Genomic DNA, 16336 nt, shown 5'->3' with positions numbered 1-16336 from the left:
TGATCCAAATATTTTTCGAAATTAAATTCATCAGTTGATGATGAGGGTGAAGATGTGGCAGGACGACCAAATTCTTCTTGTTCCTCCTGACTGTTCTGCAACCCTTTCATCCTTACTGCTATTTCAAACAGAGCTTCTTTTCCTTTACTTAGCTGTTGATCATCTAGAAGAATCCAATGCATTGGGTCTACATAAACAGCTGCCAAAAGAATGTTATTTTGTAATAGTAGCTCCTCTCTCCGTTTCATTGATGTAGCAATGCCACTTGCAATTAACCCTCCTCTTTGGGACAGGCGAAACATCAGGTTCTTCCACTCCTTTAAGAAAATACCTGGAGTTAAGTCCTCTGCTTGTAATTTTTTAGTCACTGTAAATGGGTGCTCTAGCAATTTTTCCAGCTCAGTCACCTGATTCCACTGACTTTCATTTAGCGTCAGTTGAGGGTTAGCCATGTCTACAAGAAAGGTTTTCAGTTCAACCAAGCGCTGAATCATTAAGTAAGTACTGCCCAATCGTGTGGCTTGATCAATAATTGCCCCTTTTCCAGCACGTCTCTTCAAAATTGAGTCAACTTTAGGGGTTCTGGCAACAGTAGCCAATTTTCTCACCTTGCCAATCAGTGCAGCAGCATGTCCTTCTTGCAGACTGTCTCTTATAGCCAGCTGTAGTGTATGCACAACACAGCGCATGTGATGAATGAAAGAACATATTGACACAGTTTCAACAAGATCATCTAAACTATCATGTTGCTGTTCATCTGAAGCAACTTCAGTTTGCTCCTCAGTTACAAATTACAATACTGTGTTCCTCTATTTCAAACATTTCTGTGTCTGTGGACCCAGAATGTTCTTCTAGCTGCTGGTCACCATCATTACTCTCATTCATTAGCTTAATAGTACTTATCATATTTGAAGCATTGTCAGTTACGACAGAACGAACTTGCTCTTTTTTAAGTTCATAGTCTTGCAGAACCTTTTCCACCAAGACCTGGAGAAACTCACTGGTGTGATGAGCTTTGGTGTCTTTTACTGCCAATGTCTTGGTAACTATTTCATTTTTGTCACAAACAAATCGGACATTGATGGCAAAATAGTTCACTCTGTGAAGTGTGCAGGCATCCATTTTAAGAAACAGAAAGCGTCCCTTGAGAGTTTTTTTAAGTTCTTCCTTTTGTTTAAAAGCTTCTTCGATTACTAATTTTCTAATACTCTCTCTCTCCAGAGAAACACCAAGCTTGCGGGCCATTTCCCCATTCAGACACATAAAAGCTGGTCGTGAAAATAATGAAATAGGCACACTATCCTTTACAACAAGCTCTATGATCTGTTTTTTAAATGTATCTACTGTCATTGTCACAGTAACTTTGTCACTGACAAAATATCTTGCAACTGATGGCTGCAAAGTTCTCTGCTCCTTTGTTTGGCTGGAAGAGCTGGGCAATGGTTCATTGGTTTGGATGCAGTCTCTCTCATCCACTGCTTTCAGTACTTCTGGATGAAAGCGCTGTAAATGTCTCTTTAGATTAGAAGCTCTGGTAGGAGCATTTTTATCTTTGCCTGAATATGCACTCATCTTGGCTTCACAGCATTTGTTTTCATCTGGATCATTTGTCATACACTGACAGACGTAATGTTTTCTATCTTGAGTGATGGTGAAATGTTCAAATACAGCTGATTTAATGTGATGCTTCTTTGACATTCTCAGGTTTTTAATTCTGCATTCACAATCCAAATGACAATTGTTTTTCCTAAAAACAATTGTACAAAATTATTGCCAGGTCGTACAACTGATATAGTGGTCAGTAATACTGTTATTATTCCTCATGTACTCACAGTTAACTGATGCAAAGTTTGTTAAAAGGATAATACTTCTTACAGTCTTCCTCTTCTGAGTAGCAGGCAGCTGTGAGATGCTTGGAAGACGCACACCTAGTATGATCTACTCTAGAGGAGGAGCTTTACTACTAAGAATTTGCAACACATTTTCACTTTCAGTTTCATACATTGTAAGTAGGGGGGTTGGGGCAGCATGAGGTTAACCAAGTATAAGATTAGATAAGGGCAGTGGAGAACAGTGACACACAAGAAGTAAGAAATGTCTATCTCCAGCAGAACTGCTTATCACTGTTGTTCATAGTTTGATAGAACATATATATTTGAGTAACATTTATAAAATTCATATGAAAGTTCAATTATCAAATATTAATACATTTTTTTTTTAAAGCTGGAGTCGGTACATTTCTACCGACTCCAACCAAAACTAACTCAGACTCCACAGCCCTGGTAGAAATAGGATATTTCTTTAGCAGAAAGCACAGGTTTTGCAATGTTACATCAGGAAAGGGGGAGCAAAAAGGTTTGTAAGCCCGGTAATGATGACGCCAGCCAATTTGCCTTATTAGTACATATGGCTATGATAGAAAGGCCCGCTGTGCTTAGGATCACCAAAGTCACCATATTGGAGAGGCACTAAAGATGTGCGACTGTTGCTCTGGAGGACCAGGCCCAATTCACCATGATAGGGTTCTCACGGCAGCGATAATATCAGGCTAACCACACCTTCCTTGGGTTTTAATCAAAAATCGCACTGTCTAAAATCGATAAACTAATTTTATACTTAAAGAAGTTGTCCACTAATTGGACAACTTCTTCTCATACTCTTCGCTTGGCTCCGATAACATAAAAAAGCTTATAATCACCTCCCATGCTGAAGCCGCTCCCGCGTTGTCAGCACTGGCACAGTCCTGAGGCTCTCGTGCCGTCTTGTGACACGTGACGCCTGCACCCCATAAGCGCCGGCTTCACAGACCCCTGCCACCTGTCGAATTGAGCAGGAAGAGTAAGTTAGAGATCACCTGCAGCCAGAACTTCCTCTTCATGTTCAATTTGTCTGAAAGCAGAGACAGCGACGCCAGTGCTGATTGGGCGCCAGGGTCACGTGTCACAACTGCGCGAGCGCCCCAGGGAGGGCAAGTGCCGACACCGCTTGAAAGGCCCCGGCACTGGAGGAGAGTATAGGCTTTATTATGTTATGGGGGCCAAAGAATTTGATCAAGAAGGGGTTGTCCTAGTCTAGACGTTGACAACCCCTTTAAGACGGCCCAGTGATCAGCTCAAGCTGCACCCCGCCATACATTTTTCCAACACGCAATATATAAATGGGATGGTGTACCAAAGTGAGAACTCCGATTGTAAAAGCTCTCCTGACACTATGTCCTAATAGTTTGGGCGCCATTTATCTGGGGACAAAACCTCTAAGGTAAACTATAGGATCAGAAAACAGACTCAATTAAGCATCAAGTATTAGCAGCAGATCTCTTTGCACCAAAAACCAGGTGTATTGGAACTCAGGGCGGTAGCCGTGGGCGAGGTAGTCTATTTTCACACCTCAGCCTGCTACAGAAAACAAAAGGTCCGTTTTCAGTGTGTGCAGCTGTGTTTCCGTTGCGGTCATCTCCCAGTTAAGCCCTGCCACATTTTGCGCAGCATCGGGGGGTTTTTTCCCCATAAGAAAAAGACATAAGCTCGTAAATACAAAGTCATTTTTACAAACAATCAAACTGATATATAGAGAATAACAGGATATGAGCTTGCCATGTCCTTCTGTACAATACAGAGGCACATTCCCCTTAGGTATTGACTGCGTCACAGTTGATGAAATACAGATTACAGCATAACTGCAGGATAAGACTTGCATTATTTTCCTTCTTGAGAACCAAGTAAGGATCTGCCCCTGACTATCACCTTACAGAATGTGCACCTAGCATTGCTGACTGTCTCTCTGAAGGCAGCTTCCATGGTCTGGCCGACACTAGAGTTTCCTGCCAGTCCCTTAGGGACCTTGCAAAGAGTTATTTGCTATGGATCCCATGACTTGCTTGCTTGAATTGGTACTCTGCCACAGTTGGGATTCTCTGGCTCTTGTTCCTTCTTCCTGATCTCATCAAACACACATCCAGAGATGATCACCTTTTTCTGAATACTTGCCAACACTAAGGCTGTGTGCCCACGTAGCGATTTTTAAGTGTTTTTGCCGCGATTTTCGGCGCGAAAACATTTAAAAATCGTGTACAGAACACCCCCCATGCATTCCTATGGCATTCCGCACATGCTGTGCTAATGCTGCGCTTTTTTCTGCGGCGGAATCACATTGCGGAAAAAAAATCGCAGCATGCTCATTTTTTTGTGCGGAATCTCAAGAATTGCCGCGATTCCGCACCCATAGGAATGCATGAGAATCGCTTACTTCCCGCATGTGGCTATGCCCACCATGCGGGAAGTTAAGCGTCTCATGTGCGGTTGGTACCCACGGTGTGGAGGAGAGGAGACTGTCCTCCAGGCCCTGGGTACCATACCCCTGTAAAAAAAAAAAGAATAAAAAATAAAAAATCGGGGTATATTTACCTTCCGGCGTCCCACGCTGCATTCCCGGCCTAAGCGTTCCCAGTAATGACGTGGTCTCGCGAGATCGCTATAGCAACGCGAGACTAAGTCATCACAGGTCTCGCAAGGCATTACTGGGAACGCTGTGGCCCGGGATGGCAGCACGGGACGCCGGAAGGTAAAAACACCCCGATTTTTTTAATTTTTTTTAGCATTTTAACATTCTATCTTTTAGTATTGAGGCCGCATAGGCGGCCTCAATAGTAAAAACCTGGTCACACTTGTCAAACACTATGTTTGACGAGTTTGACCAATCTGTCAATCACTTTCCAAGCGATGCTTCAAATCGCTTGGAAAGGGCTTGAATATCGCACACGAAAATCGCGGCAAAATCGCGATTGAAATCGCGGTGAAATCGCGCAGGAAAAACCCGCGCGATTTCTGGGAAGGAGTCCGGTTTTTGGAGTGCGTTTTAACACGCACCGTGGGCACATAGCCTAAATCGACTTACTTCCTATTCTTGTCCCTGAAACTACCCAGAGAATCCCCCAATCCTTCTCCCTAATATGGGCCGGCCCTACAGTTAAACCAGTCTTCCCTAACAAAAGGAACTGCAGCCACAGAAGGATAACTGTTAAATACAGTGAAATACATATAAAAATAAATTTCCACACATTTAACCAACATGAGGTGTCAGATGATTGGAACGCCATCCTGACCACCCTCACACTGGCAAGAAAAACTCAACTAAAAAGCAGTGTTTTTTTCTCTGGCTTTAGTTTATCCTCTTTGTATGAAAGGATGAAAAAAGCTGGAAGAATTCACCTGCTTCAGATATGAAAACGCTTTGATGGTTCAAACCCATAATGAAAAAATAAGCAACGTATGCAAGAGCTTTCAGAAAGCTTATTCACTTTGCTGGTACTCTAAACTGCAGCAGTTTTACTAAAAAAAAAATAAAAAATTGAGACAAAATCGTAGAGTGTGAACAAGCCCACGTGATCTAACAAAGCTCTATCTGTACATGGTGCAACATAAGATGCAATATTGGGCCCCGAAAGATCATGAAACAGAGAATGACAACATGTCCCACTCAGTGCTGCAGGAGAGCCTCTATTAACAACAGAGCACTGGAATATAAGGCTTGTATTATATCTGTGTAGTATAAGGGAACCAAGAAGAGTGTTGGATCTGTAACGGCAATGAAGTTATAGGGGAATCTATCACATACCTCTATGCTGTGCTCTCTTCCCATCAAAAAGGATGGATAAAAAACCCAAGTGACAGAAATGTCAACATAGCCTTATTCTACATTTCTATTTCTGCATGACAGATTATATCACATTTATTTCTAATCAAAACAATTAAAAAAAAAAAATTTGTAAAAGAAATGATTTACATAAAGTTAAGAATTATTCTAACCTTGAAGAAATTAAAAAAAAAAAAAAAAATGCGCTAGTAAGGATCACTGAAGTAACCACTCACCTCCATACATGTGAAGTCGCGTATTTTTAGGAGGAAAATAGAAAAAAATTGAAGCAAAAATGTGGTCATGACGCACTGGTATGGAAGGGGGTGAGTGCCAGGATCTGCTGCTGACACTGCTACGGGGTAATGTCCCCAATCCTGCTATGCAGGGCCCCCTCAGCCCCGTCCTGCTGCGCAGGGCCCCCTCAGCCCCGTCCTGCTGCGCAGGGCCCCCTTACAAGCTGAGGACAGCTGCCAGAATACTCACTGCTCCCCAAGCCTGGAACTAAGGGCTTGAGGAGCAGTGAATTTTCATCATCTTTAATAGCAGACACATTGGTAGACGCAGCTGCCGGGCGATCACATGAGCCAGCCACTAAAGAGAATCAATATTCACTGCTCCCCACGCCCATAGGTCCTCCCACCTCCAGCTTCAGTGCATAGAGGGCGTGGGGAGCAGTGAATATTCATTTCCCTTTAACAGCGGGCATAGGCATTAGCCAGTTCCTGCCTCCTGTGACCCACTCTCGTCTGCCACTTCAGCTCCCCCACCCCTCCATCCACAGCAGTACATCCGGACTATAAGACGCATCCCCCTATTTTCCTCCAAAAAAAGTGCATCTTATAGCCTGAAAAAAACGGTAGTTACCTACTCATCTTAAAAGGGTCGTCCAGTCACAAGATACTGCTGACCAATTCATTAGATAGGTCACAATTATAAGATCAGTTAGGGTTTGAAAGCGAGCACCTCCCCCACCACCACCCCTGCTGCCTGCTACAGCCAAGTATTTCAAAATGGCTCCTATTCAACAGAAGAGCATTGCAGCTCCATTCTGTGTGTTGACATCCATCTGTCGCCCAGGCTTAGAACAACTGATCAGAGGGGGTGTCTAGTGTCGGACATCCACTGATTTGATATTGATGCCCTTAATAAAATATTGTGAACAGACATAACCTCTTTAAGAGTGGTTTGCTTAGTTTGCATTTACTCTAAGATTTCTGCAAAGGATAATCTCTCCAGGCGTATTGTGGTGCATAAGATTTGTACCTGTAAATAGCAATTACTGTGAACAAACAAAGCTACACTATAAAGAAGAAAAATTATCAAAGCATTAGGATATTAATGTAAAAGGGTTCATCAGCACATACAGCGATTCAATCCAACCATCTTTACTAGAGAGTACAAGTCCCAGAAGTGGTGCAATCGAACAGACCATAATAATCCAAACGGTTCAGTCATGCCATGTGAGGCTTTAGAGGCGTCCCCCTTTCTTAAAGAGGTTTTTGACCAAATTAAGTTGAACTGTACACTCAATTTTTATTTTGCATTGCAGTTGGGTGTTAACTAATTAGGTGCCAATACTTCGATTGCTAATATCTCTGCAACGGAGAGGTCAAATTTATGAGAATATATATATATATATATATATATATATATATATATATATATATATATATATATATATATATATATATATACACACACACACATATACATACACACATATATATATATATATATACATACATATACACACACACACACACATATATATATATATATATATATATATATACATACATACATATACACACACACACACATATATATATATTATATATATATATACACACATACATATACACACACACACATATATATATATTATATATATATATACACACACATATACACACATATACACACACGTATACAGTACAGACCAAAAGTTTGGACACACCTTCTAATTCAAAGAGTTTTCTTTATTTTCTTGACTATGAAAATTGTACATTCACTCTGAAGGCATCAAAACTATGAATTGACACATGTGGAATTATATAATTAACAAAAAAGTGTGAAACAACTGAAAATATGTCTTATATTCTAGGTTCTTCAAAGTAGCCACCTTTTTGCTTTGATTACTGCCTTGCACACTCTTGGCATTCTCTTGATGAGCTTCAAGAGGTAGTCACTGGAAATGGTCTTCCAACAGTCTTGAAGGAGTTCCCAGAGATGCTTAGCACTTGTTGGCCTCTTTGCCTTCACTCTACGGTCCAGCTAACCCCAAACCATCTTGATTGGGTTCTGGTCTGGTGACTGTGGAGGCCAGGTCAACTGGCGTAGCACCCCATCACTCTCCTTCTTGGTCAAATAGCCCTTACACTGCCTGGAGGTGTGTTTGGGGTCATTGTCCTGTTGAAAAATAAATGATGGTCCAACTAAATGCAAACCGGATGGAATAGCATGCCGCTGCAAGATGTTGTGGTAGCCATGCTGATTCATTATGCCTTCAATTTTGAATAAATCCCCAACAGTGTCACCAGCAAAGCACCCCCACACCATCACACCTCGTCCTCCATGCTTCACGGTGGGAACCAGGCATGTAGAGTCCATCCGTTCACCTTTTCTGAGTCGCACAAAGACACGGTGGTTGGAACCAAACATCTCAAATTTGGACTCATCAGACCAAAGCACCGATTTCCACTGGTCTAATGTCCATTCCTTGTGCTCTTTACTCCAAACAAGTCTCTTCTGCTTGTTGCCTGTCCTTAGCAGTGGTTTCCTAGCAGCTATTTTACCATGAAGGCCTGCTGCACAAAGTCTCCTCTTAACAGTTGTTGTAGAGATGTGTCTGCTGCTAGAACTATGTGTGGCATTGACCTGATCTCTAATCTGAGCTGCTGTTAACCTGCCATTTCTCAGGCTGGTGACTCAGATGAACTTATCCTCCGCAGCAGAGGTGACTCTTGGTCTTCCTTTCCTGGGGCGTTCCTCATGTGAGCCAGTTTCTCTGTAGCGCTTGATGGTTTTTGCCACTGCACTTGGGGACAATTTAAAAATTTTCCCAATTTTTCGGACTGACTGACCTTCATTTCATAAAGTAATGATGGCCACTCGTTATTCTTTACTTAGCTGCTTTTTTCTTGCCATAATACAAATTCTAACAGTCTATTCAGTAGGATTATCAGCTGTGTATCCACCAGACTTCTGCAGAACACAACTGATGGTCCCAACCCCATTTATAAGGCAAGAAATCCCACTTATTAAACCTGACAGGGCACACCTGTGAAGTGAAAACCATTTCCGGTGACTACCTCTGGAAGCTCATCAAGAGAATGCCAAGAGTGTGCAAAGCAGGAATCAAAGCAAAAGGTGGCTACTTTGAAGAACCTAGAATATAATAATCTTTATTTATATAGCGCCAACATATTCTGCAGCGCTTTACAGTTTCAAAACACAATATTTTCCGTTGTTTCACACTTTTTTGTTAATTATATAATTCCACATGTATTAATTCATAGTTTTGATGCCTTCAGAGTGAATCTACAATTTCCATAGTCATGAAAATAAAGAAAACTCTTTGAATGAGAAGGTGTGTCCAAACTTTTGGTCTGTACTGTGTATATTATATTATATATACATACATACATACACACACACACACACACACACACACACACACATATACAGATATTCTGCTCTGCAGCCACTATTACATCATGAATCCAGATCAACATGAAAAATTTGGTGGAAAGTCCTATTTCAAAGCAAAGGCCTCTACGACAGAAAAGTTTTGTACACAGAGCAAAGTCTGGCTGGATAAGGATGACTTATCTGTATGAAGTCTCTGTCAAGAGAAAATATCTAGTCTAACATTAAAGGTGATTACCACCATTAGTTCTCAAGAATCAGGAGACCATGGCGTTCATGGGACAGAATGGAGAAGGCCAGCTGACGCACTCATATCTTAGCCAGTCCTACAGACAATACATAGATATAGAGAATGGCTCCACTCACACTGGGACTCCAAAGCCCCATTCTCAGGACGGGGGGAGGGTCCAGCAAGTTATTTTTCCTATGGATAGGTAATAAGTTGTTACGGTGGGCCTTCCCTTTAACATTCTCAGGCATAGAATCTATTGAAGACATCCTGTCAATTGTAGGGTTTTTATAAGACTCCGCTCTCGCTTACCCTCATTGGATGAATATCTGCATAAGGCGGCTTTCCTTCTGCCATTTCTATTGAAGTAATTCCAAGGGACCAAATATCTGCTACACAGTTGTACCCAATTTCTTGTATCACTTCAGGAGCCATCCAAAACGGGGTCCCAATGACTGTATTGCGCTTTGCCATTGTATCCTATTTAAAAAAGATATATATTATAATAATTTTATGGTGAACTATTAAAAAAGGGTATAAGAGACATCCATCTCCTCTGAGGCACTTACAGTCAACTGTCCCGCAACTCCAAAATCTGCCAGTTTAGCGTGCCCTTCCGTGTTCAGGAGGATATTCCCGGCCTTTATATCTCGGTGGATCTTCCTCATAAAGTGTAAGTATTCAAGTCCTTTGAGCGTGGATTTAAGTATCGTAGCAATTTCATCCTCCGTTAACTTAAATACAAACCAGATGTGTTTATCATTAAAAAATAAAAGCAAATTTACGTTGCACAACAATACTCTCAATGCAACACAGAATCAAAATGCGCTCTCATTTCTGAGCTCTATGTATAGTTATTTTAAAGTGTAACTGTTGTTTAATTATTTAATAAATCAATCATACACATAAAAGGAAGCAACTTTGTAATAAAGCTTATCAGAGAAATCTGCTTCTTTCTCCTGGACTGATTATTCACTCTTAATTCAGAGATAAAATCTGAATTCAGCGAACACAGATTTTCCCATTACTGAGATAGAAGTAAAGACTCTAATAAACTAAAAAAGACAAAAATTAGCATCAAATAAAAATGCTGCATCTCCAAAACCATAAGACGGACTTAAAAAGAAATAAAAAACCTGTAAACCTGAAGAGGAGAAGTGGATATAAAGTAATCTATAGCTTCTTCGTCAAAAGGGTCACAAAAAAAAGAAAAAAAAAAACACAACCTGCCATGCTATAAAGCTTTACTTTTTCCCAGTGACTTCCCATGGTGGCTTCTGTTGGGCATATACTTCATACATGTAATAAGCGTACACTCACGCAGGACGATGGCTCCAAGCGAAGGGTGCCCTCAGCCTCTCAGGCTGACAAATTGCACCACTAGGCTATGTTCACATGTTGAATTTTTGCTGTTTTAATGCAAATTTTAAGCAGAGTTTTACAGTACCAGCAAAAGCTGTGAGATTTCAGAAATTTCATGCACACAGTTTTTTTTCCCTGAATGATTTGGAAAAAAGCTGTGTTTTTGCACACTGCAGCATGTCATGTGTTGTAGCATTTTTGCAGCGTTTTTTCACCCATAGAAAGCAGTAAGCGCAAATACGCAGGAAAACACGCAGGTGTCAGGTTTTGCTGCATTTTTGCTGCAAAAACCTTAAGGAGGTTGAGACATGATTTGTTTTGGGGGGGGGGGGGGGGGTATTAAACAACAATATAAACAAAGCAAAAATTCACAGCAAAATAGCAGGTTCTGCCTGCAAAAAAATAAAAATATACACAGCAAAAATGCAACGTGTGAACATAGCCCTAGTTACACTATTTCCCAATGTTTCTCTTTGGGGTAAAACATTTGCAAAATGCCTGTGAGCCATCATATAAAATATACATTAAGTATGCCAGACATTGCAGATTACAAGTTTGCATGCAACTTTTCTATCTCATTGGACATACTGCAGTCGCTCCCCAGTACCAGTTGCCACTAGTGATGGGCGAGTTGCATTGCTGCTCGGGTCTCTCGGGTGATCTCGAGTATTTTGGCGTGCTCGGAGATTTAGTTTTCATCTTCTCAGCTACATGATTTGCGACTTGTAGACAGGCTGAATACATGTGGGAATTCCCTAACAAACAGGCATTCCACACATGTATTCAAGCTGTCCAGCAGTCGCAAATCACGCAGATGAGGCGATGAAAATCTCCGAGCACGCCAAAATACTCGGAGACCACCAGAGCATGCTCGGAAAAATCCGAGCAAGGAATGTAGTCGCTCATCACTAGTAGACATAAGATTTGTTGAGGAGACCTTGCCTAATGTGAAACAAGCTTAAAACTAGATGTTTAGGCAAAGAAACGAGCCAGAAGAGACTTGCTCGATTCACTTCCGCAAAGGAAATATCACATGCTTGTACCATACAATGGGAACAAAAACTCTGCCACGCTCCTAATTTCCTCAAGTTTTCCATCTTGTTTGGCTCAGAACAAAGGAAAAGTGTAGAATAAAGTGAACACACATGTGAAGAAAGAAGAAATGAGTGGGTTTTTATCCCAAATTAGCCCCATTGAGACTACAAATAATGTGAATTGTGACAATGTTTCTACCCCAATATATCAAAGAGAAATATGGGAAATAAAAAAATAAAAGGCTAAGTGCAGGAAACTGCAGTGAGCTTCATTCACTGCTATATTATGGCTCCACAAAGCTTTTACTGCACACAATTGCATCCAGAGATGTACAGAGGTACAAACACAACAGACAAAAAATTGTGGCATGTTCCAACAGCAACCATACATACTTTCCTCCCCACATCCACACGTCTGTAACTCTCCTCCCCACATCCATACGTCTGTAACTTTCCTCCCCACATCCATACGTCTATAACTTCCCTCCCCACATCCATACGTCTATAACTTCCCTCCCCACATCCATACGTCTATAACTTCCCTCCCCACATCCATACATCTAACTTTCCTCCCCACATCCATACGTCTATAACTTTCCTCCCCACATCCATCCGTCTGTAACTTTCCTCCCCACATCCATACGTCTGTAACTTTCCTCCCCACATCCATACGTCTATAACTTCCCTCCCCACATCCATACGTCTATAACTTCCCTCCCCACATCCATACGTCTATAACTTCCCTCCCCACATCCATACGTCTATAACTTTCCTCCCCACATCCATACGTCTATAACTTTCCTCCCCACATCCATCCGTCTGTAACTTTCCTCCCCACATCCATACGTCTGTAACTCTCCTCCCCACATCCATACGTCTGTAACTTTCCTCCCCACATCCATACGTCTATAACTTCCCTCCCCACATCCATACGTCTATAACTTCCCTCCCCACATCCATACGTCTATAACTTCCCTCCCCACATCCATACATCTAACTTTCCTCCCCACATCCATACGTCTATAACTTTCCTCCCCACATCCATCCGTCTGTAACTTTCCTCCCCACATCCATACGTCTGTAACTTTCCTCCCCACATCCATACGTCTGTAACTTTCCTCCCCACATCCATACGTCTGTAACTTTACTCCCCACATCCATACGTCTGTAACTTTTCTCCCCACATCCATACGTCTGTAACTTTCCTCCCCACATCCATATATATATATAAAAACGTTCCTCCCCAAGCACACAGCATTTAGAGAATAGGTCCTTACATGGCAATCTGAAAAAAACAATATAGGGTAGCACACGAGCCTATGGTACAGAGCTGCACAACAGACTATGTGCATGAAGCTGTACTGTGACCAGATATTTTAAACCCTGAGGCTATGTGCACACGTTGTGGATTTTGCTGCGTAACCGCAGCGTTTCTGGCCCTGCGGGTCGACAGCAGAATCTGCTGCGTCGTACACTACCATTTTACCCTATGTAAAATGGAAACCGCTGTGCACATGCTGCGGAATTTTCCGCGCGGTTTTGCTGTGGTTTCAATCAGCAGAAAGAAATGACATGTCACTTCTTTTCTGCGGATTCTGCTGCAGTTTACCATCTCCTCCATTGTAGAGGTAATAAACCGCAGGTCTAAACCGCAGCCTAATCCGCAGGTAAACCACAGCTCTTTTGACTTGAAATTTACCTGCAGATTTAAGAAATACGTGTGCACATAGCGTTAGTGACAGAGCCAATGCTGTCCTTAACCCCTTCATGACCAAGCCTATTTTGACCTTAATGACCAGGCCATTTTTTGCAATTCTGACCAGTGTCCCTTTATGAGGTAATAACTCTGGAACGCTTCAACGCATCCTAGCGATTCTGAGATTGTTTTTTCGTGACATATTGGGCTTCATGTTAGTGGTAAATTTAGGTCGATAATTTTTGCGTTTGTGAAAAAAATCAGAAATTTGGCGAAAATTTAGAAAACTTCGCACTTTTCAAATTTTGGATTTTTATTCTGTTAAACCAGAGAGTGATGTGACACCAAATAGTTACTAAATAACATTTCCCACATGTCTACTTTACATCAGCACAATTTTGGAAACAGGTTTTTTTTGTTAGGAAGTTATAAGGGTTAAAAGTTGACCAGCGATTTCTCATTTTTACAACAAAATTTACAAAACCATTTTTTTTTTTTTTAGGGACCACCTCACATTTGAAGTCACTTTGAAAATACCCAAATGTTACACCATTGTAAAAACTGCACCCCTCAAGCTACTAAAAACTACATTCAAGAAGATTATTAACCCTTCAGGTGTTTCACAGGAACTAAAGCAACGTGGAAGGAAGAAATGGACATTTTAAATTTTCCAACAAAAATTTTCTTTTAGCATCAATGGTTTCATTTTCACATGGGCAACAGGATAAAATGGATCCTAAAATTTGTTGGACAATTTCTCCTGAGTACACGGATACCTCATATGTGGTCATAAACCACTGTTTGGGCGCACGGCAGGGTCTGGAAGGGAGGAGCGCTATTTGACTTTTGAACGGAAAATTAGCTCCAATCGTTATCGGACACCATGTCGCGTTTGGAGAGCCCCTGTGTGCCTAAACAGTGAAATCCTCCCACAAGTGACCCCATTTTGGAAACTAGACCCCTTATGGAACTTATCTATATGTGTGGTGAGCACTTTGAACCCCCCAAGTGCTTCACAAAAGTTTATAACGCAGAGCAGTGAAAATAAAAAATATTTTTTTTCCTCAAAAATGATTTTTTAGCACGCTATATTTTATTTTCACATGGCTAACAGGAGAAATTGGACAAAAAAGTTGTTGTACAGTTTGTCCTGAGTACGCTGGTACCCCATATGTGGGGGGGAACCACTGTCTGGGCGCACGGCAGGGCTCAGAAGGGTAGGAGCGCCATTTGACTTTTTGAAATGAAAATTACCTCTAATAGTTAGTGGATACCATGTCGTGTTTGGAGAGCCCCTGTGTGCCTAAACATTGGAGATCCCCCACAAATGACCCTATTTTGGAAACTAGACCCCCGAAGGAACTTATCTAGATGCATAGTGAGCACTTTGAACCCCCAGGTGCTTCACAAAAGTTTATGAAAATAACAAATATTTTTCTTCATCAAAAAATTATTTTTTAGTGGACAATTTTTTATTTTCACAAGGGTACCAGGAGAAATTGGACCCCAAAAGTTGTTGTCCAGTTTGTCCTGAGTACGCTGGTACCCCATATGTGGGGGGGGGGGGACCACTGCTTGGGCACACATCGGGGCTCAGAAGGGAAGTATTGACATTATGAAATGCTGACTTTGATGGAATGGTCTGCGGGCGTCATGTTACATTTGCAGAGAACCTAATGTACCTAAACTGTGGAACCCACCCAAAAGTGACCCCATTTTGGAAACTAGACCTTCCAGGGAACTTATCTAGATGTGTGGTGAGCACTTTGAACCCACAAGTGCTTCACAAAGGTTTATAACACAAAGCTGTGAAAATAAAAAATCATTTTTTTCCCTCAAAAAATTATTTTTAGCTCGCTAATTTTTATTTTCACAAGGGTAACAGGAGAAATTGGACCCCAAAAGTTGTTGTCCAGTTTGTCCTGAGTACGCTGGTACCCCATACATGGGGGGGGGGGAGGGACCATTGTTTGGGAACATGTAAGGGCTCAGAATGGAAGTAGTGACGTTTTGAAATGCAGACTTTGATGGAAAGGTCTGCGATCATCGTTACGTTTGCAGAGCCCCTGATGTGCCTAAACAGTAGAAACCCCCCACAAGTGACCCTATTTTGGAAACAAGACCTTCCAAGGAACTTATGTAGATGTCTGGTGAGCACTTTGAACCCCCAAGTGCTTCACAGAAGTTTATAACGCAGAGACGTGAAAATATAAAAATCATTTTCCACAAAAATAATTTTTTAGCCCCCAACTTTTTATTTTTCCAAGGGTAAGGCTGGTTTCACATTTGCGTTTTTTTTCGCGGTAATTTAGCGCTAAATAGCGCATGCGTTTTTTTTTCCTATACTTTGCATGGGATGCGCTTATGTGCGCATACACATGCGTTTGTACGCGTTTTACCGCGCATGCGTTTTTTTGCGGTATGCGCTCGGGCGCACAAAATGCAACTTATTGCATTTTTTGTGCGTCCGATTTGCCTCAAAAAAACGCATGCGCGCGCAATGCGTTTTTTTACAGCAAGACACCCATTATAAGTCTATGGTGAGCATATGTGCGCATTGGCATGCTTATGTATGCGTTTTTTTGCACATGCGTTTTTTTTTTTACCATTAGTTTAGACAATGGAATTTAGGGGTTTGGGTAAAGTTAGGGTTAGTTAAGGGGGTTTAGGGTTAGGGTTAGGGTTAAGTATGGTTTGGTTAAGGGTTAGGGTCAGGGTTAGGGTTAAGTATGG

At 41.5% G+C, this 16336-nt stretch overlaps 1 protein-coding gene across 1 annotated transcript in view; it reads right to left on the bottom strand.

Moving 5' to 3' along the window:
- The window catches only part of STK3 (serine/threonine kinase 3), a 294407-nt gene that overhangs the window by 240011 nt on the left and 38060 nt on the right, over positions 1 to 16336 (bottom strand). Inside the window, exons 5-6 of the mRNA XM_073550471.1 lie at positions 10081 to 10245; positions 9824 to 9991 (exon numbers count right to left, since the gene is read on the bottom strand). Coding sequence (XP_073406572.1) covers positions 9824 to 9991; positions 10081 to 10245 — 333 coding nt within the window. The remainder of the gene's footprint in view (positions 1 to 9823; positions 9992 to 10080; positions 10246 to 16336) is intronic.

The sequence above is a fragment of the Dendrobates tinctorius genome, unplaced genomic scaffold (assembly GCF_039654945.1).
Source record: "Dendrobates tinctorius isolate UK_male_01 unplaced genomic scaffold, ASM3965494v1 ptg000165l, whole genome shotgun sequence".
Lineage (NCBI taxonomy): Eukaryota > Metazoa > Chordata > Amphibia > Anura > Dendrobatidae > Dendrobates > Dendrobates tinctorius.
Note: the sequence above shows the minus strand (reverse complement) of the source record. Positions and strands in the feature narration are given on the sequence as shown.